Raw genomic sequence first — 23,070 nt, forward strand, 5'->3', positions numbered from 1 at the left:
GGTCTGAGCAGATTATTTGGTGCGATTGCAAACATAATAAAATGGTGGTCCGATAGTCCAGGATTATGAGGAAAAACATTTAGATCCACAACATTTATTCCACGTGACAAAACTAGGGCCAGCGTATGACTGCGGCAGTGAGTAGGTCCGGAGACATGTTGGACAAAACCCACTGAGTCGATGATGGCTCCGAAAGCCTTTTGGAGTGGGTTTGTGGACTTTTCCATGTGAATATTAAAGTCACCAAAAATTATATTATCTGCCATGACTACAAGGTCCGATAGGAATTCAGGGAACTCAGTGAGGAACGCTTTATATGGCCCAGGAGGTCTGTAAACAGTAGCTATAAAAAGTGATTGAGTAGGTTGCATAGATTTCATGACTAGAAGCTCAAAAGACGAAAACGTCTGGGGTTTTTTGTAAATTGAAATTTGCTATCATAAATGTTAGCAACACCTCCGCCTTTGCGGGATGCGCGGGGGATATGGTCACTTGTGTAACCAGGAGGTGAGGCCTCATTTAACACAGTAAATTCATCAGGCTTAAGCCATGTTTCAGTCAGGCCAATCACATCAAGATTATGATTAGTGATTAGTTCATTGACTATAACTGCCTTGGAAGTGAGGGATCTAACATTAAGTAGCCCTATTTTGAGATGTAAGGTATCACAATCTCTTTCAATAATGGCAGGAATGGAGGAGATCTTTATTCCAGTGAGATTGCTAAGGCGAACACCGCCATGTTTAGTTTTGCCCAACCTATGTCGAGGCACAGACACGGTCTCAATGGGGATAGCTGAGCTGACTACACTGACTGTGCTAGTGGCAGACTCCACTAAGCTGGAAGGCTGGCTAACAGCCTGCTGCCTGGCCTGCACCCTATCTCATTGTGGAGTTAGAGCCCTGTCTATGTTCGTAGATAAGATGAGAGCACCCATCCAGCTAATATGGAGTCCGTCACTCCTCAGCAGGCCAGGCTTGGTCCTGTTTGTGGGTGAGTCCCAGAGAAAGGGCCAATTATCTACAAATTCTATCTTTTGGGAGGGGCAGAAAACAGTTTTCAACCAGCGATTGAGTTGTGAGACTCTGCTGTAGAGCTCGTCATTCCCCCTAACTGGGAGGGGGGTGAGAGACAATTATTCGATGCCGACACATCTTTCTAGCTGATTTACACGCTGAAGCTATGTTGCGCTTGGTGACCTCTGACTGTTTCATCCTAACATCGCTGGTGCCGACGTGGATAACAATATCCCTATACGCTCTACACTCGCCAGTTTTAGTCTTAGCCAGCACCATCTTCAGATTAGCCTTAACGTCGGTAGCCCTGCCCCCTAGTAAACAGTGTATGATCGCTGGATGATTCGTATTAAGTCTAATACTACGGGTAATGGAGGTTAACAATCCGCTACAGATAGAGAAGTGAAAATATAGGAAGCATATTTCGTGCTTCCTCCCATGAGTGTGGTAGACTGTGTGAAACTGTTTCTGGTTATCTGGACCTTTTTTTTAGACTGCGGTCAGTATGGTCTCTCCTCCTCCCATTACGGGGTCTGAGACGCCGAACCCTCCCACCATTAGCTCTGACAAATTGAAAACCCTTGTCATTGGCCAATGGTGGGAGGGTTCGGCGTCTCAGACCCCGTAATGGGAGGAGGAGAGACCATACTGACCGCAGTCTAAAAAAAAGGTCCAGATAAGCAGAAACAGTTTCACACAGTCTACCACACTCATGGGAGGAAGCACGAAATATGCTTCCTATATTTTCACTTCTCTATCTGTAGTGGTTTGTTAAGCCACATTAGACAAGCAAAGGACCTTGTGAAGATGGTGGATGAAACAGGTACAGTGTTGCCTGGGAGGGAATACACCTTTACCTGCCAGGTGAACTGCACTGTCGACCTGGACTGCTCCATCCGCTGGCCGTTGAGGGGGAGTATCCTTACTAGCGCCTACTTCTCCGTGAGGAAGAATATCCTGAAATGTATCCCGTCGGTACCTGGTACGGTCCAGGTCTTCACCTTCATTGTGGAGCCCTGTCTAAAGAATCAAGAATGTATGAATAAATATAATTTTGTGAGTCAGATGTTAAAATCCAGGACGTTACAGTATGTCAACATAACACTCCCTGTACTAATGAAGCTATAAAGGTGTCCACATATTTTGGGTGGCCACAGAAAGAGTGGTACAAGACTGAATAGAAGTTTTGTAATGACTAGGTTGTTAAGACTGCACTGATAAAAGTGGACGCACGTGGCATTTTGGCAATATAATAGAAAATGTTTGGTGCAGTCCGTGGTGTGGTCAGGTGAAACAGTCGGTCATATAACAAACTGAGGCCTGATTACCCCCGGTGGCTCCTGGTAACACCACCCGCAAACACATCAGCTCAGACACACCTTACACAACTTTACATTGACGGTAACCTCTTTCCTATGCTACTGCGCACAGCAGGGGAACTAGATTATAGTGACGGTAACTTCCAGTCAGTTTTGTCACTGACTTCCACAGTATTGCCAAGAGGTCAGGGAACTTGATCAGTAAAGACCTCCAGTGACCCAGTTAACCAAGGGGATATCATACACAAACCACAGGGGTTGACTACAGGGTTGTGTGTAGGCTTTTGTTCCAGTCCAGCTCTAACACACATGATTCAATATAATCAACTAATGATGGTCGTCAACTGAAACATTCTGCTTTGGGGCAACAGGACATTTTGGAATCAGCAGCAGTCATAAAGGAAAGAGGAAGGCATTTTACACAAATCTGAAGTCTCCCAATATTTACTACTGTACACACTATCATTTAAACCAGCCTACTCTTTGAGTAAGGTGAGGAAATAAAAACAGAAATGTTTTAGCAACCTGGAATCTCTACTGAAGGTTTCTTAGCACAAGATGGCTGAGACGTGAATAAAGAATGTCTGAATAAATCCCAATTTTGTGACTCAGATGTTGAAATCCAGGACATTACAGTATGTCAACACAACACTTCCTGTACTAATGAAGGTATAAAGGGGTCCACATATTTTGGGTGGCCACAGAGAGTGGTAGAAGACTTAGGTAGTAATACTATGGCATTCTATTTGAAGACTTTCTACACTGTGTTGGTACTGACACTGACAGGTAAGGGGTCGCTCTCTCTCTCACACACACACACACACACACACACACACACACACACACACACACACACACACACACACACACACACACACACACACACACACACACACACACACACACACACACACACACACACACACACACACAGAATATATTTAATTCACATATATACAGATGACTGAATCATTCAGTCAATTAATCCCATAAAGGATGAGCCTACAAATGGTGATTTGGCACGAAAATAAGATAAGTCATTAATTAATTAATTCACACACACACACACACACACACACACACACACACACACAAAGTCACAATTTCAGTGTGATCATTGTAAAACATATAGGGCAGATTGTTAGCCACTCACATGAGTCTGTGACAAACAACATTATTCAGACACAGCTCATCAGGTTGTATGATGCCCTTAACGTGGCAATCAGCAGCTGCTACACCATTTTTGGACTTGAATGTAAATGAATGAATGATATGTACCCATTGATTCTTGAAGAATATAACTTATAAATGCTTCATGAGCTTAGTTCAGCTGTCGTTCCCCATTAGAATCCAAAATATAAGCTTGTTTTACTCCAATGTTTGTAAACAAAGCAAATGCAAACAAACTATATAGCCTCACAACATGGTTACAACTATAATTTTGATATCATGGATGATCAGTCCTTACATCCATAGCTCTGTCTATGAATTAGAGTTGTTTGATTTCTCCAGCCCCATCCCTCTGCTTTTTACCGAACCAGGGGTGGGGCTCCAGCTTTGTTATTGTTTTTACTGCTGATTGCCGCTTTAATGAGGTCTCTCTATCTTTCCTCGTCCTCCCTGTCTCTCTGTCTCTCTGTCTCTCTCCTCGCCCCCCCCCCCCTCTCTCTCGCTCTCTCTCTCATATATATATCTCCAGGAGGCCTTGATCCTACCAGTGTCTCAGCAGCATCTCCTAATGCAAGTGAGTATCCAACTACCTAAAACCATCAAAGATTACCTCTAATCTCTTACCATTACCACCAAAGCAATTATGTTAACTCGCAATTATATAGAGCCACATTTTACTATATGTTCAGTATCATAGTGTTTGGCATTGTGTTGTTTGTTTGTTATGTTGTTATGATATTGCGACATTGGCTTTTTATGCTGTAACAATGATCTGTATAGTAAATCAATCTCCCTTGCAGGTGGACCTGATTTAACAGGCCTTTCCTACGTGGGTTGGGTGAGAGCTGGATATGAGACGAACTTCACCTGTACCTCCAACTGCATCCCAGGATGCACCTACACCTGGTTGCTGAAGGGGCGCACTTTCATTGGGAGTGAGTTGACCTGGACCCCAGACGGTCTGGACCACATTGTGGAGCTGCAGTGTACTGCGGTCAACACAGAGAATGGGCGCTCCAAGAGCATAACCACAATCTTGGAGGTGAAAAGTAAGAGATTTTAATGTTTTTAATTTACGGTCATGCGTGCATGTGGTCCCAGAAATGGAACCCACCATCCTGGTGTTGCAAGAGTCATGCTCTACCAACTGTGCTACAGAGGCTCACACTACTCCAGCCACCACTGAAGCCTGTATTACAGATTTCTAAATCTAGTGTCAACCCCTTCGATCCTGTGCGATACCCTGCGATGCAAAGAAAATAAGAATACTTTATAGTCCATTGTCCTTACACCGAACTCAAACCGGCGGCGCGCGTGCGCCATCGTGTGCAAATTGATTTTGTCCCTCCCACACCAAACGCGATCACGACACGCAGGTTGAAGTATCAAAACAAACTCTGAACCAATTATATTAATTTGGTGACGGGTCGTAAAGCATTAAACATTTATGGCAATTTAGCTAGCCAGCCTGGAGTTGCTAGCTAATTTGTCCTATTTAGCTAGCTTGTTGTTTCCAGCTAATTTGTCCTGGGATATAAATGTTGAGTTGTTATTTTACCTGAAATGCACAAGGTCCTCTACTCCGACAATTAATCCACACATAAAATGGTCAACTGAATCATTTCTAGTCATCTCTCCTCCTTCCAGGCTTTTTCTTCTTTGGACTTTATATGGCGATTGGCATCTAACTTTAGTTACCACAATGACCGACCGAACTCGTATGGAAAACCAGTTTTCTGCCCGGATTGAATATGCTTTAGATTCCTAACCCTAACCATCCCTCCAATCACACCTCTGGATCTCCCTTCTGTGTGTTCCAGGCTCAGTGTCCGTGAGGCCCAGCCCACAGCTCTCTCTCCCCGTCCTCAACCAATCCTTCAGCCTGGACTGTAATGGCTCCTTCCCAGGCCTGCCAGTGCTCTGGTACAAAGACGGCCAGGTTGTAGCTCCAGACGCCATGATAAACCTGTTGGAACACAACACCTCCCTCCACTTTAACTCCCTGCTGCCCTCTGATGGTGGCTTCTATCAGTGTGAGGTGACCATGGCAAACATGGCTAAAAGCAAGGTCATAAGCGTGGGCTACCTGCTAAACTGTGAGTATAAGATGTAATGCCTACGCTTCATTTGAGAGAATCAGTGAATATGGGTGATCCTGTCCAATTTTCCTTAAAACATTTTTAGAGGCAAAGCTATTTTGCTGACATTTTCTTCCTTTGCTGACAGTTGATCATTGGAGTGTTAGTATCAGTGGCCCTGACACAGTGTTGCCTGGGACAGAATACACCTTTACCTGCCAGGTGAACTGCACTGTCGACCTGGACTGCTCCATCCGCTGGCCGTTGAGGGGGAGTATCCTTACTAGCGCCTACTTCTCCGTGAGGAAGAATATCCTGAAATGGATCCCGTCGGTACCTGGTACGGTCCAGGTATTCACCTGTGTGGTGGAGAACACAGCAGCTGGACGCTCTGCAGAGGCCTCCAAGACAGTGAAGGTCACAGGTAGTCACTCCCGTTTTATTGTGTGATAAAATTAAGCTTCACTGCAGAATCAATTCTTGCAATGGCAGTTTTGTGATTGTTAGGGGGTTCTTTAGATCGTAAAGAGATGACTCTCTAGACAAACCCTGGATGGAGACTGATTACTCTTTGGCAGATTTAATGATGAACTGACCACATTCATTCAGCCATGCATAAAGGTAGATAATCAATTACTATTACAATTCCAAAGTACTGATTCACCATATTGTAAAACTACACTACACTTCGACTTATATAATAATATCCATCATAAAATATTCCTACACTATTAACACCAAGTTATCTTGATACAAAATGTATTAACTCAACCTTAAACCCAGTTTTAGGTACTGTTAAATCGAAATATTGAAATCGAAATGCTTTGTTTTTTAACCTAGCTAGAATACCTGCGTACTACATGGTAAAATACTGTTTTAGACCGTTTCCATCATCTCCATAATCCCAGACTGAAGTCATGTTATTGTTCCCTCATGCAGGACCCACAGTATCAGGATCTGAAACAGTGAGGCTGAGTGGAGTTTTAGGACTGGTTCTCTGTGTGGGTCAGCTGTTCCTCCTGGATCCCTAGAGGGGGCGCTATAAGACTACAGACTATGGGAAGGACAGAGGAGAACATTGAATGAGTTCAGGTTCACCTTCAGAACAAATAATAAAACAGGAACCAACGTTTTGAAACTCTTAATCCTGTCCAATAAGAATGCTCATTTCTCAGAATAAGAATATAAGGATATAAGAATGTTTCCTCTGTTGTGGGATAATGATAGTTGAGTCATTGGAAGTTTCCAGTGAATTATGTTTATCATTCACATGCAGTAGGTAACGATGAGAAAATAACAAAACGTACATATTGATGTTATCTATGTAATATTTTCTTATTTGCAATACGTACTGCATTATTATCTTTGTTGTTGTTGAGATTACCTTGTAAAATAAACTCCCAAATGAGTGTGGTAATAAATACCTATCTTTGTATGGAGTTGTCAACTTCGGTCTTTGATTGGCAGAGGTAAGTAGCCAACTACTGTACAGTGGTACATTATATTAAAAGAAGGACCCACCAAACCTCCAGATCCACTGCCAGACGTACCAGCAGAGTACACTGTACTGTCCCTCCTCTCACTAGGGAGCAGAGACGACTCTGCTGTCTTCAAGGAAAAGTCCTATGAAAAGCTGCTGTTATAATCACACCATCTTCACACCATAACATCACTTGTTTATGTGAGAGGGGTATTATGAGACTAGCCTGACCTACATAAACAGAAGTCGTTTCATAACATGATAGTATACTGTAGGCTGTCAGTGTGTAGGCTCATATAGCTACTGTAGCCTACTTATTGCAAAGGCTAACCTGATGTACAAGTTGTACAACTCTTTACGCCAGTCCTAGCACCATGTCCAACACAATCACACACATTCAAATGTATTTGTTGGCAAATCACTTTCTGTGTGATAAGGTAATGTCAACCTCAGGCCATGTTTGCCTACCCTGTTTGGTCAGGGCATGATATGGTGAAATTGAACAATGGACACCATTTGTCATGGACCCAGAATACCACAAACTAGATATTGAAGCTAACTTCAAACCTGGAAATGGCACATGAGGAGGCGTTTATTTATCATTACAACTGGCACAAAGCCATTGGTTATTTATCATTTACAGGGTAACCTATACTGGATGCATCATACTCCAGCATCTCTTTTGATATACACCTTTATCTATGACCACATCATTTGCGTTCTATTGGAAGTGAATGCATTATTCAAACAGTATCCGGTAGTTAGTGCGCCTATCCCTAACCGTGACCCTAACCCTAACCCTAGCTTCATGTCCACACCCCGGCTCAACCCTAACTCTAAGCACCTGTGTGCCACAATAGTCACCCATTAGGAACTTCTCTCAGGGGATAGCGTTGAGCAGGGCTGTGGACATTGTGAGGGTATTTTGACGTTAAACCTTACTAATGCTTGTGTACTAAAACATCTGTCTTTAAGCCTAGGCATTGGGTTTGAGATTGTCATATAAACGAACTCATATAAGATAGAAAAGTGTGTGTGCGCATTAATAGAGGTCTGTTCTGACTGTTTGTGTGTGTAGAATGACCTCATGATGTCTGGGCACTCAGCTAAAGACTTGACAGAAACTAACCGGTTCCTCTTTGCTTAATTGGAGACAGGGCAAAGTGTTATATTCTGCACACCAGTGATAGAGCTATTGTTCTGTTTGGAGCCTGTTTCTGGGATAAACATTCATGTTTTGTCTGTGTGTGTGTGACCAGTACAACCATACATCATCTGGGCCGACAGTCAAAGGCGCTTGCTTGCCCAACTTGGGGGAACCGTTGAGCTACTGTTAGAGGAAGTATGTCTGGGGTAGCTTGACTACTGTATATAAATGCTCCTGTACTCTATGTACAAGAAGCTCTCACTCCATTACACCTGAGTGGGTGGCGTGACCAGCCTCGTTATTATAATACGTTTTTAATAAAAGTAGTACCTTGATTGATTATTGATTTTGCATCTCCTCATTATTAGTTAAAGGTAGAATTTCCACCACAACATGTAGTTAGGGTTAGGTTTATTATTACATTATATTAGGGTAAGTTATGATCACCCCCTATATTACATTGAGTAATAGTGATATGAATGATACAGACATACTGTAAATCAGGCCAAATTGTGGGTGTGACCGGTGTAGATTGCCTCTGCATTGTGTGTTGATTGGCTTGCACATGACCGTAGGATCAGGGTTGGTGTTGATCTGTATTGTCTGATAAGGTATGGACAGACTCCATAAACAAATCCTGTGGTGCCCTTCTACACCAACTCCTCTCTTCCACATGAGTACAGTAGACAGGGCAGGGAAAAATAACAATAATCTCCTTTCACATAACAGTACAATATAAAGCAAACACAATGTAGAGTATGAAATGTAAATGTACAGTAGCCTATAGACCTAGGCAGCCAACTTTCCCAATGACAGCCAGGCGTTACGTATAGTACAGTAGTGACGTGAACATAGCTAGCCTTGGACAGTAAATATATATCATCCACATATCTTAAAGACCCAGTGCAGTCAAAAACTAGATTTTCCTGTGTTTTATATATATTTCCACACTACCACTCCCAAACAGTTCTAGCAAAATTCTTGCTTGAGAAATTGCTTTTGCTATAACGCTATTTCTGTTTCTTTTTTACCCTTTTAATTGAAAACAATCACAGCAAAGTAATGAAGTGCTACTAGAATTGTTTTGATATTGAGATAAAAACGTCTGCTTCGAACCTATAACAAGCATAGCACATGACATACCTGAAAAGGAAAGGAAAAACATCCATAAACAAATGCTGTGCTGCCCATATACAGTACACTAATTCCTCTGTAAAGTATAAATTAACAAGGAAAGGGGACATACAAATCATTAAGTACTGAGACATACAAATCATTAAAATCCAGACAGAAAATATTTACACAAGAAGCAACCTAATATCATACAGCTAATATCACACATGCTAGCCCAATGACGCCATGTACAGTAAAAAGTGCAGTAGCTAGCTAACATGTACAGTGTTCATTGACTACAAGATTTTAAAAAAAGTATAAATACATGAAATGCATGAATATCCCAATATAATGGTAGGATGCCATAATAATAATATGTCAGGGACCATATAAATTAATTATCGGTCCTTTTACATATATAGTGAGTGAACAAAAGTCCTTCCATGACATAGACTGACTAGGTGAATCCAGGTGAAAGCTATGGTTCCTTATTGATGTAACTTGCTAAATCCACTTCAATCAGTAGAGCTGAAGGGGGGGACAGGTTAATGAATGATTTTTAATCCTTGAGACAATTAAGACATGGTTTGTGTATGTGTGCCATTCAGAGGGTGAATAAGCAAGAGATAAGATTTAAATGCCTTTGAACGGGGTACGGTAGTAGGTGACATACGCATCGGTTTGATTGTGTGTCAAGATCTGCAACACCGCTGGGTTTCTCACGCTCAACAGTTTCCTGTGTGTATCAAGAATGGTCCACCACCCAAAGGACATCCAGCCAACTTGACACAACTGTGGGAAGCATTGGAGTCAACATGGGCCAGCATCCCTGTGGAATGCGTTCGACACCTTGTAGAGTCCATGCCCCGACGAATTGAGACAGTTCTGAGGGCAAAACGGGGTGCTACTCAATATTAGGAAGGATTGATTATGATTTCCATGGGACAATTTCACTGTAACCTACCTCTTCTACATGTGTAGAGTAGACAGGGTAGACAGGGAAGATGTAAGAAGGCAGGGGATGCTTATGGGGGGGAACACAGAAGGAGAAGGAAGTGTGAAACATTAAAAAGGGCACCACCAAAAGGAATGTACACTAATATCAGACATGGGAACTGTTCAGATGTTGTGTAAATATATAACATGAAAAACAACACTTGTTACATGAGCAGGCAGAACATTCAGGCACTGAGATAAGTACAAGATCTCACTGTTCAACTCAGCTCTCATGTTTTGATGGTGTTATCATAGGGTACCTGTTCTCTCCCTCAGGGCTTTATGTTGACCTCTTACCCTCAACCTGAGAGCTTTGTAATACAGCATGTGGGTACTTATGTTGGTTTCATAGAATAGCTGAGTGTCTTCGCATGACCAGTTTGTTCCTCTATTCATGCTCCAGTGAGATAACGACAGGCAGCATACCTTTTCCTCCACTGTTCATAAATCAAACCTGATCTGGCATAGACCCACATAGGTGTGCTCAGGTGTTCCCTGATTGGAACCTGCCCCCACAATTCTACAGGTGTTGACCTGGGAGATGTGAAAGGTATGTGTTTGCCTTGTTACACACACACTGCCAGGAATAACAGAGGGAGATTTCTCAATATTTGTGAAAATTGTGAAATGGGGATGTCAATTATGTACTGAATGATGTTACAATATCACAGACACAATATATATATATATATATATATAGTGGGGAGAACAAGTATTTCATACACTGCCGATTTTGCAGGTTTTCCTACTTACAAAGCATGTAGAGGTCTGTAATTTTTTATCATAGGTACACTTCAACTGTGAGAGACAGAATCTAAAACAAAAATCCAGAAAATCACATTGTATGATTTTTAACTAATTAATTTGCATTTGGTGACATACTCTGTCACCATTGTCAATCAGATTACCCTAATTGGTCATTCACACAATGCCACCGAGGAAAATATTTGTAGAAAGAAAACTTGAAAATTTGAGACCTCTTTTGTAGTTTGACAAGAACGAGTATGACATGAAGAACACTGGCATATAAAGATATGATATGATATGATTTTTGGTTAGGGGGCTGGACCCCAAAATACCATTATAAAAGAGCAGGAGCACTCATAGACCACCAAAACACAATGGGGGAGACAAGAGGAAGGGTCCCACATGTTCTTCTACTGGCTTTGATACAAGGTAACATGTCTTATTCTTCAATAATACAAGTAACTCAGGGAGATAAGTTTCAGTTTCATTTACTGTAAAGAAGATGGAGAAATTAAAGTGTAAAATAGAGACATTTACAGTAAAATGTGAATTTAGAAATTGTAACTTGTACTAAAGTGGATACAATTTTAGACTAGATAGTATGTGAAAACTTTTTGGGATTGAGTACCTGTTTATTGTATTTGTATTATATCATTACCAAAGAAATTGCAAAGTTGTATTTACCAGGTAGACTCTAACAAATGGCCCCAAAATATTGCATGTTAAAGACTAGTGACCTCAAGTTCATATTTGACTGTGATAATATCACTTCAAAATAACTAAAAACTGTAAATTCAACTAATGTATTTCTTAATCGGAAACTGATTAGCTGGAAGAGGAACAAAAGTGGGTACAGCCGGTTGTGTTCCAGGACCAGGATTGTTGACCACTGGATGCTAAAGACCCATCTTTCCACTCTTTTCCAGGTGTGCTGAGCTTCAGTACTGAGAAGGTGCTTCCGTCTGAGAACCCGGCCCTTGCGGGCAACACGGTGACCCTGACGCTGTCTCCGGTCACTCAGCTGCAAAGTGGCAGCTGGACCGTGGGGGACCCTCAGATCCTGATCTGGTCGGGGGCCCAGCAGGCCATGTTCCCGAGCCACAATGGCAGGGCATCGGTGGACGTCAGCACGGGGACTCTGACCCTGACCTCCATCACGGTGGTCGACTCAGGGGTCTATGTGGTCCAGAGCACCAGCCCTCAGCTCACAGCCACCTCCACCCTCACTGTGATAGGTGAATCAGAGACATCAGCCCAGCTCACTATTAAATTAGTTAGATTAGTCAAATACTGAAGGCCCTGTGGGTCTATACTGTAACTACTGTTAAGATAGCCTAGCTTCCACCATGACTTGAAGTGTAATACAACAATTCTGCCAGTATAGAAATACTGGTTCAGTTTGAGTGTGCACCTGTGTGTGATCGGAAAGTGTACTGCTCAAAAAAATAAAGGGAACACTTAAACAACACAATGTAACTCCAAGTCAATCACACTTCTGTGAAATCAAACTGTCCACTTAGGATGCAACACTGATTGACAATACATTTCACATGCTGTTGTGCAAATGGAATAGACAACAGGTGGAAATTATAGGCAATTAGCAAGACACCCCCAATAAAGGAGTGGTTCTGCAGGTGGTAACCACAGACCACTTCTCAGTTCCAATGCTTCCTGGCGGATGTTTTGGTCACTTTTGAATGCTGGCGGTGCTTTCACTTTAGTGGTAGCATGAGACGGAGTCTACAACCCACACAAGTGGCTCAGGTAGTGCAGCTCATCCAGGATGGCACATCAATGCGAGCTGTGGCAAGAAGGTTTGCTGTGTCTGTCAGCGTAGTGTCCAGAGCATGGAGGTGCTACCAGGAGACAGGCCAGTACATCAGGAGACGTGGAGGAGGCCGTAGGAGGGCAACAACCCAGCAGCAGGACCGCTACCTCCGCCTTTGTGCAAGGAGGAGCACTGCCAGAGCCCTGCAAAATGACCTCCTCCAGGCCACAAATGTGCATGTGTGCTCAAACGGTCAGAAACAGACTCCATGAGGGTGGTATGAGGGCCCGACGTCCACAGGTGGGGGTTGAGCTTACAGCCCAACACCGTGCAGGACGTTTGGCATTTGCCAGAGAACACCAAGATTGGCAAATTCGCCACTGGCGCCCGTGCTCTTCACAGATGAAAGCATGTTCACACTGAGCACATGTGACAGACGTGACAGTCTGGAGACGCCGTGGAGAACGTTCTGCTGCCTGCAACATCCTCCAGCATGACCGGTTTGGCGGTGGGTCAGTCATGGTGTGGGGTGGCATTTCTTTGGGGGGCCGCACAGCCCTCCATGTGCTCGCCAGAGGTAGCCTGACTGCCATTAGGTACCGAGATGAGATCCTCAGACCCCTTGTGAGACCATATGCTGGTGCGGTTGGCCCTGGGTTCCTCCTAATGCAAGACAATGCTAGACCTCATGTGGCTGGAGTGTGTCAGCAGTTCCTGCAAGAGGAAGGCATTGATGCTATGGACTGGTCCGCCCGTTCCCCAGACCTGAATCCAATTGAGCACATCTGGGACATCATGTCTCGCTCCATCCACCAACGCCACGTTGCACCACAGACTGTCCAGGAGTTGGCGGATGCTTTAGTCCAGGTCTGGGAGGAGATCCCTCAGGAGACCATCCTCCACCTCATCAGGAGCATGCCCAGGCGTTGTAGGGAGGTCATACAGGCACGTGGAGGCCACACACACTACTGAGGCTCATTTTGACTTGTTTTAAGGATATTACATCAAAGTTGGATCAGCCTGTAGTGTGGTTTTCCACTTAAATTTTGAGTGTGACTCCAAATCCAGACCTCCATGGGTTGATAAATTGGATTTCCATTGATTATTTTTGTGTGATTTAGTTGTCAGCACATTCAACTATGTAAAGAAAAAAGTATTTAATAAGATTATTTCATTCATTCAGATCTAGGATGTGTTATTTTAGTGTTCCCTTTATTTTTTTGAGCAGTGTATGTGTTTTATGATTTTGAGACAAACCAGCAATCAGGGGTTAATTTGCCTATTTTTGTATCTACCATGACTTTCAAGGGTGAAAAGTGGTCGGCAGAGGGACCCAATTGTGCACTACTCTTTCTAAAACACTTCAGAAAACCCCAGTACAGAAACTTCACGTTTATAGCTCACAATTCTAGAGCCTATGATTCCTATCTTCTTTTGAACCTCTTGATACAACAAGGCGTCGCACCCAGTGTCATAGCGCAAGGTAGTAAAATCTTGTGTTTTGTAGACCCCGTCTTCAACCAGAGATACATTGACAGTTTAAGTTTCTTACCCATGAGATTGGCTCAAATGCCTGAGGCCTTGGGTTTGGAAAACTCTGTGAAAGGTTGGTTTCCTCATTTCTTCACATCTGAGGAGAATCTACATTATATTGTATCTTATCCCAGCCCCGAAATGTACGGGTGTGATCAAATGTCTCCCAAAGAGCGAGATAGATTCATGACATGGTATGAGACAGTATGTCATATAACACCTTTGATTTCCATAAAGAGATGGAGTCATACTGTGACAATGATGTGGTTATACTTTGTGACGGATGCCTCAGATTCAGAGAAGAGGTAATCAAAGATACAGGCATTGACCCCTGGAGTTGTACAACTATTGCATCGGCATGCATGAAAACCTATCGTACACACTTTTTACCTCCAGCGTCTATAGCTATTCCATCGCCTGACAACTACCGATGACAATTCAAGTCATACTCTAGCGGGTCCATTCAATGGTTGGAGTACTTGGCCCAGGATAGAAACATTTTTATTCAACATGCTTGGAATAGTGGGGAGAAGGCTGTTGGGCCGTATCACGTAGATGAATACACACAGATTGACGCTGTTGAGACAGTGTTTGAGTACAACGGTTGTTTCTTCCACTGTTGTAAATCTTGCTTTGTGCCCCAGGCCATGTGTGTCCTAACCCAAAAGACTTTTGGGGATATGTACCAGGAGTTTGAAGACAAATTGGAATCTTTACAGGCTACTTATGGGTTTAAAGTAAATGTGATGTGGGAGCATGAGTGGACCGAACTCAAAAAGTCTGATCCTCATGTTCGAGTTTTCCTTTCCAGCTTTGACACACCAGAACCCTTGGAACCCCGACAGGCCTTGTATGGAGGTCGTACCAATGCTTTGACATTACGGTATGTAGCGCAACCTGACGAGACAATAGGATATGTAGATTTTACATCCCTTTATCCTCATGTAATGAGTTCCTCTTGCTATCCTATGGGTCATCCTGAAATTATTCACCGTGACTTTGACTTACCCCAAAACTATTTTGGTCTGATTAAAGCAACGGTTTACCCTCCCCGGGGTTTGTTTCTGCCAGTGTTGCCTTACAAGGGACCTCAAGGAAAACTTTTATTTCCCCTTTGTCGCACCTGCAGTGAAAACAACAACCAGGAAAAGCCTTGTGATCATTCAGATCAAGAAAGAGCCCTGACAGGTGTATGGGTCACCGTTGAATTCTCTAAGGCTCTAGAGAAGGAGTATCGTGTGGCCAAAATCTTTGAAGTGTGTAACTTTTCCAGGAAATCAGACACTCTTTTTAAAGAGTACATCAATACCTTCTTGAGATGCAAGCAAATGGCTTCTGGGTATCCTGTATCGGTTACAGATCAAGAGAGCAAAGACAAGTACATTCAGGACAGTCACGACAGAGAAGGTATACGTCTTGACCCCGACAGAATGGAGGTCAACAAAACCAAAAGAAATCTGTCGAAATTGTATTTAAACTTACTTTGGGTCAAACTATCCCAGAGAAGCAATATGCTAACAACGTCGATCATTAAAGACCCCGAAGAATTTTTGGAATTAGTTTTTTCGGACCAATACGAAATTTCACATTTTTCATTCTTGAGTCAAGACATTGCCCTGGTGCAATGGAGACGTAACAAGAAGTGGGTTCTACCCCCGGGTAATGTAAATGTGTTTCTTGTAGCATTTACCACAGCCTATGGTTGACTTGAACTGTACACGCCCATGGAGCAGTTGCAGAGGCGTGTTCTTTATCATGACACATACTCTGTGGTCTATGTAAGCAAACCGGGGGATTGGAACCCCCCTCTTAGTAACTATCTGGGTGGTTTAACGAATGAACTCGAAGATGGTGACCATATCACAGAGTGGTCCTCCTGTGGTTCCAAAAGTTATGCTTTTGGTGTTGAAAGCCAAAGGCGTGACTCAAAACTATGAAAATGCCCCACGTGTAAACTTGGAATCAATCACACGCTTGGTCAAGGGGTTCATAAACGACCGGAATAGTGAATTGGACATTTTGAACTCCTACAAAAAGATTGTTAGGGATAAAAAAGGGTTTCCATCTACGGAATGCCCCACTTACTAAAAGATTTCGGGTAGTCTATGACAAGAGATTGCTTTTACCTGTTGGGACCACCTTGCCCTTTGGTTATTGACTTATGTTACAAGCCCCGTGTGTCTTAAACCTTAAGATATAATGGCTGCTGTAGAAGGTTTTGATCCCAGGTTGCAACTACCATTTACGGCCTTAATCGCAGGCCCATCCAATAGCGGTAAAACTTGTTTTGTAAAAAGTATTTTAGAGAATTCTGAACATGTATTATCTCAGAAACCTGACAATATTGTGTGGTGTTATTCATGTTATCAACCTTTGTATGATGAGCTGTTGAAGAAAATAAAAATCATTCCTTCAATCTTGTTGAAGGAATACCCGCATCCCTGTCTGATGATGAACTTTTACCTCCTCATAAAAACAATCTGCTGGTTTTGGACGATATGCTATTTGCCGGTAGCAAACATCCTGAAATTTGTCAGAGCTTTTACACAATATAGTCATCATCGAAAACTGTCCGTGCTTTGCTTGGTACAAAATGTGTTTCATCAAGGTAAAAATAGCCGTAACATTAGTTTGAACGCCAATTACATGGTTTTATTGTTTTATTCAAAAACCCTAGAGACAAACTACAAATAAACACTCTAGCTCAGCAGATGTACCCTGGAAGGAAATCCTACTTTATGGTGAGCTATGAGGATGCTACCAAAGCGCCATTTTCTTATTTAACCGTGGATTTAAAATCAAATATTCCAGAACACCTGAGGCTCCGAACAGGCTTGTTTCCATGGGAGTGGCCGACGGTTTACATTCCTAAAAAGTAACCGATATGTCTCTGCATTTAAAAATAAACCTACCGCTCTTGAGAACCCTAGTTGGGGCTACCCCTAAAGAACGTAAGGCCATCTTGGCTCACTGTTCTTCAGATCTCATATTATCCCTATGTGAGATTGCTTTGAATCTTCTCAAAGGACGCAGTCCAGTCACCCTGACCCAATTAAAAAAATTAAAGAGACAAAAGACCGCAATCAAAATCTTTACCAATAAAAGGGCCAGTCTTCAAAAGAAAAGACATACCATACAACAGTCTGGGGGTTTTCTTCTACCTTTACTAAGTATAGCCGTGCCCTTCATCACCAGCTTTATTGCTGCCAGACGTAATTAATAATAATCCACTAAGACTTGTCTTTGGGCATTCACTTCCAAGATTGAATCAGAGCATCCATAAACAATCATGCTAACTGTACAGGCTAAAGGTGTACGGAAACGCATTTCCCGCCTGAGGTTACCTTGGGACACCACAGACAGATTTCCTGAGGTGTCATCATCAGGTGATAAATTGAAAGCATACAATGTGTAAGCCACTGCAAAATCATTTCTGTCATTAGGTAAAGAGAGATCTTTTAGATGCCTCCCGGTAGCCAGGAATATATTGTAAAATTCTCGCACAGATATGTTGTTATTAAATTGTGGTTGGAAAGCCTTAGCAGGGAACTGACATCCGTCCTGACAGAGAGCTACATACTCTGCATTGAAATGTTGAAAATTAAAGTTTTTTTTAATGTAAGCTGCCCGTATTAGAGTCGTGATCAACCAAGCCTATAACCATGTAGCGGGGTAAAGGGCCTAGAAAAAGGTTTTCTTGACTACAGATTCTACTGCCCACCGGTATGCTAAAGGTTTTCATGGTAATTCTTTGGAGAGGGTAAAGGGCATTTCCTTTCATCAAAGCCTGTGAATGATCCAGACGAACGGTCGGAGATACAGACACTTTTTTTTATAAAAAGCGTAGCCCCCAACACTTTTAAACTAAAGTCACCGTCTTGGGCAGACATCAGACAAAACTCATCCTTGGCCCTGGTTAATTTTAGCCTTAAAACAAATGAATTTAAGAGTAAACGTTCTTGAAAGAAAATGTCAGAGTGTATAGGCCCTAGCAGATGAAACTCTCGAGATTCAGCACAGTAGCGAGCACGTGCCTCCAGTCCTTTGTTTGCCCCGGTGGTAGGGTCTATGGATTCCATAGATGCTCCTGTGTATCCTTGCCAAATAGCCCGGCGTTGAATTGTGTCTTGAGAGTATCTTCGAGGGTAGTTTAGTAAACATTCCAGGATGGCCCTATAAGGATAGGTGGCACTGCTTTGACTGATTAGGCGTTCACCCAAAGTCACATCCACTTGGGAGAAGATGGTGGCCAAGGAGTAATTAATTACACTCACTTTGGCATCGTTTGCAATATTAGTACCATCTCTTTTGGTCACTTTGAGACATAAATGCAATAAGGTGTTGTTGAGGTCCAGGTGTCACCATGGCCTGGTATGAAACATTCTATAGAACCATTGTCTGTAATGGCAGAGAGTGGGGCTATCTTCACATAACAGGACCAATCTATTGAAAATTGGGTTAAGGGGGCCGTGAAAAGATTGAGCTCTGTCTTTATAGCTTCAGAGGACATGCGGTGTAAAAGAGCCATGTTGCTTGTTCTTTTAGAAAATACTTCCGAGTATTCTTTTTGCTGTTTTTGGTCCAGACCTCCTCACTTTACCTCGTCTTTGACTTCTTTGACCCCTTTTTAGGGGCTGGCCTGCACCTTATACCAGGAGGTCTCTTTTTTGGTCTTTGATACAACAGCATAAGCCACGAGCCTTCTTGATGCTTGGGATCTGATGAAGCCCTTCTGGTCATAGCATTGGCTACAACCTCACTTACAATATTTTTTGCCGCTGATTTTAAATGTGGTTTGGCTATGCTGAGACCTCTCTTCATAAATGGTAAAACCATCCTAAAGAGGTTCCAAAATATGCCTCCTATCCCCAAACCGTACATGGTCGGGGATCCGTGATAGCCGGGTAATCCATTACCCACTTGATCAACATAGTATGAGACATATCGGTTAGGGTCGAGATGGTGGTTGTGTACCATAACCATTTTAATTTATTTGTATTATGTTTATAAAAAATATATATATAATACTAAAAATATATTAGATATGTAGAGAGGTTTTGGTGGGTCTAAAGTGGAGTTTTACAATCGTTTTACCTTAAGTAAATTCGATATTTTCGTTCGGATAGCATTTTAAGCTCAACCAGAACGTTTTCAATATATTTCTTGCTTACAGGTATATAGTGTGGCTTGTCATAGTTAATAGTGACTACATCACCATCCTTTCCCTTTATCCTGTTGAGGACAGAGGTTCCGCTAGCGGAACCCCATTCCACCTGCGGAACCCCTAGCCAACAGCCAATGGCATCGCACGGCGCGAAATACAAAACCAACTAAAATACCACAATTCAATTTTCTCAAACAATCAACAATTTTACAACATTTTAAAGATAAGACTCTCGTTAATCTAACCACATTGTCCGATTTCAAAAAGGCTTTACAACGAAAGCAAAACATTAGAGTATGTTAGGAGAGTACATAGACACAAATAATTACACAGCCATTTTCCAAGCAAGCATATATGTCCCATAAACCCAAACCACAGCTAAATGCAGCACTAACCTTTGATGATCTTCATCAGATGACACACCTAGGACATTATGTTATACAATACATGCATGTTTTGTTCAATCAAGTTCATATTTATATCAAAAAACAGCTTTTTACATTAGCATGTGATGTTCAGAACTAGCATACCCACCGAAAACTTCCGGTGAATTTACTAAATTACTCACGATAAACGTTCACAAAAAACATAACAATTATTTTAAGAATTATAGATACAGAACTCCTTTGTGCAATCGAGGTGTCCGATTTTAAAATAGCTTTTCGGTGAAAGCACATTTTGCAATATTCTGAGTACATAGCCCAGCCATCATGGCTAGCTATTTAGACACCCACCAAGTTTAGCCCTGACCAAACTCCGATTTACTATCACAAAAGTTTGATTACCTTTGATGTTCTTCGTCAGAATGCACTCCCAGGACTGCTACTTCAATAAAAAATGTTGGTTTGGTCCAAAATAATCCATCGTTATATCCAAATAGCGGCATTTTGTTCGTGCGTTCAAGACACTATCCGAAGTGTAAATAAGGGTCACGAGCATGGCGCAATTCGTGACAAAAATGTCTAAATATTCCATTACCGTACTTCGAAGCATGTCAACCGCTGTTTAAAATCCATTTTTATGCCATTTTTTCGTAAAAAAGCGATAATATTCCGACCGGGAATCTGCGTTTAGGTAAACAGACAAAAGAAAACAAAGCATGAGGTCGACTCGGGCATGCGCCTGAGTCTCACAGTACTGTAACCAGCCACTACCCAAACGCGCTACTTTTTTTCAACCAGAGCCTGCAAAGCCACGATTCAGCTTTTTGCTGCCTTCAGAGAGCCCATGGGAGCCATAGGAAGTGTCACATAACAGCAGAGATCCTCTGTAATGGATAGAGATAATCAAGAAGGGCAAGAAATTGTCAGACAGGCCACTTCCTGCATGGAATCTTCTCAGGTTTTGGCCTGCCATATGAGTTCTGTTATACTCACAGACACCATTTAAACAGTTTTAGAAACTTTAGGGTGTTTTCTATCCAAAGCCAATAATTATATGCATATTCTAGTTACTGGGCAGGAGTAGTAACCAGATTAAATCGGGTACGTTTTTTTATCCAGCCGTGTCAATACTGCCCCCTAGCCCTAACAGGATAATAAATGTTTTTCAACATCTGCTCCGCCATCCTTCTTGCCTCTCTCATGTACAATAACATTAATGAGCCCCTTTCAAATAACGAAAACATTTCATTTTCATTTTGCATTTTATTTTTGCAAACATGAAGTATTACATATACAGACAATTCAGGATACGTAACAGGATATTAGTACCCATTTTTTCAATGACCCATGCATGCAACACCTTGAACACTTGGTTTACATTTACAGACTTGTATCGCTGAATTTTTAAAACACATACATCCGTTATATAAGTATATAAACAACACATATGATACATGTTACAATTAAACGGTGTTTCAAACAAATAAACTAAAATCTTAGACAGGGATGTTTCTAGTTCTTCAGAATCATCCACAAGACGGGATACCAGTTGTGTCCTTTGTAGAGTCTCGCCCGTATGTCTTACATGATTTATGATTTTCTCCATTTTTAGCACACTCTCTGCATTAGCCCATGTATTGTGGGTTGTGTAGAACGATACATTGTTCATTTTATTTTAAATAATTTACTGCATAAAATGTGTACGTTTTCTCAAAAGAAAACATTTATTTATTCTCTCTAACATTGTATGCATATAGTTACCCATTGCTTTACATCTAAACAAAAAAAATATATTGTTACTCGTTCTCTTGGGGTTTATTGAGCCAGAAAGTCACCACATCAGCCACCAAAGCTTCCTCGTATTTGTTGTCGTCCACCAGTGTGTGCCGGATTTCTTTGAGTTTCTCGTGGATGTAAATCACCTCCTTCAGTTCATGTAGGAAAGCCTCGGTTACCCCGTAAACTCTGGGAATAGATGGCACAAGAACCATAGACTCCAGGGCTCTGACCATCGAAGGTATAAAGCGGCTGGACCACAGTCTTTTCACCAGCTCCTCAAAATGGTTGAAGAAGTAGTACCGGGGTGGGTCATATAAACACGGATGTCGTCGTTGGCTGGGGTGATTGATCTCACAACTGATGCATTTTCTCTTATATACTCTCCAATCACCACTTCTTAAAGTGCGGCTACAGAGGCCTTGATGGTGTCCACAAAAATAGTACTGACCACCCCATCAAACACATCCTCAGGCTGTGTTCATGTAGGGGGTGTCGGGGGGCTTGCCTGGGGGGAGTAGAATGGAGGGCTGTGAGGCATAGAGTCCTTAGGGTCTGGTACCCATGACGTATCGGAGTCCTGGTATGGTATATGAATATCCATGGTATATGCTGAAATGAAGAACCGGAGGCTTTCTGGTCACCCCTTTTATTGTTGAACCATTCCTTTGGTATCGGGGCGTGGTTAACGTAGCAGCCGCGTACTTAGTTTTCTTCAGGGGGCTGACCCTTCTGAGGATGAACCTTCTTGGGGTTCCATTGAATCATAATCCTTAGGATTCGTTTATATATCGTATACATCTTCTTTAACTGAACAATACTCCGCCATTGTTTTCTCTGTACAAAAAGAGCATCCACTAACTCTAACATTTTCAATTCCGTTATATCCCAACTTTTAAAAGGTATAAGCATACGCAACCTAAAATCCCCAGTCAGGCCACCATCACTGTTGTTTTCGTTGAGGATTTTCTCGTTGATGATATAGAACTACACGCACCCACATGGAAGTCCATTCTTTATTTGTATTTTCACCCTATGAAATATTCTTCCTGAGGAGTCAGGGGCACCTTCCCAACAGGTCTCGTAGCCCGTGAGCAAGCTATACCCCTTTGTGATAACTCTCAGTTTGAGACACACCAGCTTGAGAAACACATGCCAGTCTTCAAGCCTGTAGTCCACTCCTAAAGTCTGGTCTGTATATTCTTCTCTTTCGGCTACGGTATAGAGTTTCACTCTACAGGCCGGGTAATCAAACAGATAACCCCATAGCTGTCCATTAGACATCAACACTTGATCTTTCAGCGCAATTGCGGGTGGTATTTGGGTTCTATGCATATTTTGATACCGCTTTTTTGGCGCATCGTATATTGATGCTTTATA

At 42.3% G+C, this 23,070-nt stretch overlaps 2 protein-coding genes across 2 annotated transcripts; both read left to right on the forward strand.

Annotated features, from left to right (window-relative positions):
* Positions 1–2,982: 2,982 nt before the first annotated feature.
* LOC106578696 (hemicentin-1) lies at positions 2,983–7,018 on the forward strand. Its single transcript, XM_014157806.3, has 6 exons — positions 2,983–3,121; positions 4,035–4,079; positions 4,306–4,554; positions 5,326–5,601; positions 5,732–6,007; positions 6,523–7,018. The coding sequence occupies exons 1-6, from the start codon at positions 3,070–3,072 to the stop codon at positions 6,612–6,614; spliced, it is 990 nt and encodes a 329-aa protein (XP_014013281.1). The 5' UTR covers positions 2,983–3,069; the 3' UTR covers positions 6,615–7,018.
* A 4,422-nt stretch (positions 7,019–11,440) lies between these two features.
* LOC145863971 (uncharacterized) lies at positions 11,441–16,749 on the forward strand. Its single transcript, XM_082968621.1, has 2 exons — positions 11,441–11,495; positions 11,993–16,749. Exons 1-2 carry the CDS (start codon positions 11,441–11,443, stop codon positions 12,358–12,360), a joined length of 423 nt encoding a protein of 140 aa, XP_082824747.1. The 3' UTR covers positions 12,361–16,749.
* The last annotated feature ends 6,321 nt before the right edge of the window (positions 16,750–23,070 follow it).

This window comes from Salmo salar, chromosome 02 (assembly GCF_965601325.2).
Source record: "Salmo salar chromosome 02, fSalSal1, whole genome shotgun sequence".
Taxonomy (NCBI): Eukaryota; Metazoa; Chordata; class Actinopteri; order Salmoniformes; family Salmonidae; genus Salmo; species Salmo salar.

Bases quoted from the DNA above. Each gene is read 5' to 3' on its own strand.
- LOC106578696 (XM_014157806.3), top strand. From the start codon at position 3,070: ATGGCATTCTATTTGAAGACTTTCTACACTGTGTTGGTACTGACACTG. The intron at 4,555-5,325 runs GTAAGAGATTTT...TGTGTGTTCCAG, and splicing joins CACAATCTTGGAGGTGAAAA to GCTCAGTGTCCGTGAGGCCC. The intron at 6,008-6,522 runs GTAGTCACTCCC...TCCCTCATGCAG, and splicing joins CAAGACAGTGAAGGTCACAG to GACCCACAGTATCAGGATCT.
- LOC145863971 (XM_082968621.1), top strand. From the start codon at position 11,441: ATGGGGGAGACAAGAGGAAGGGTCCCACATGTTCTTCTACTGGCTTTG. The intron at 11,496-11,992 runs GTAACATGTCTT...ACTCTTTTCCAG, and splicing joins TCTACTGGCTTTGATACAAG to GTGTGCTGAGCTTCAGTACT.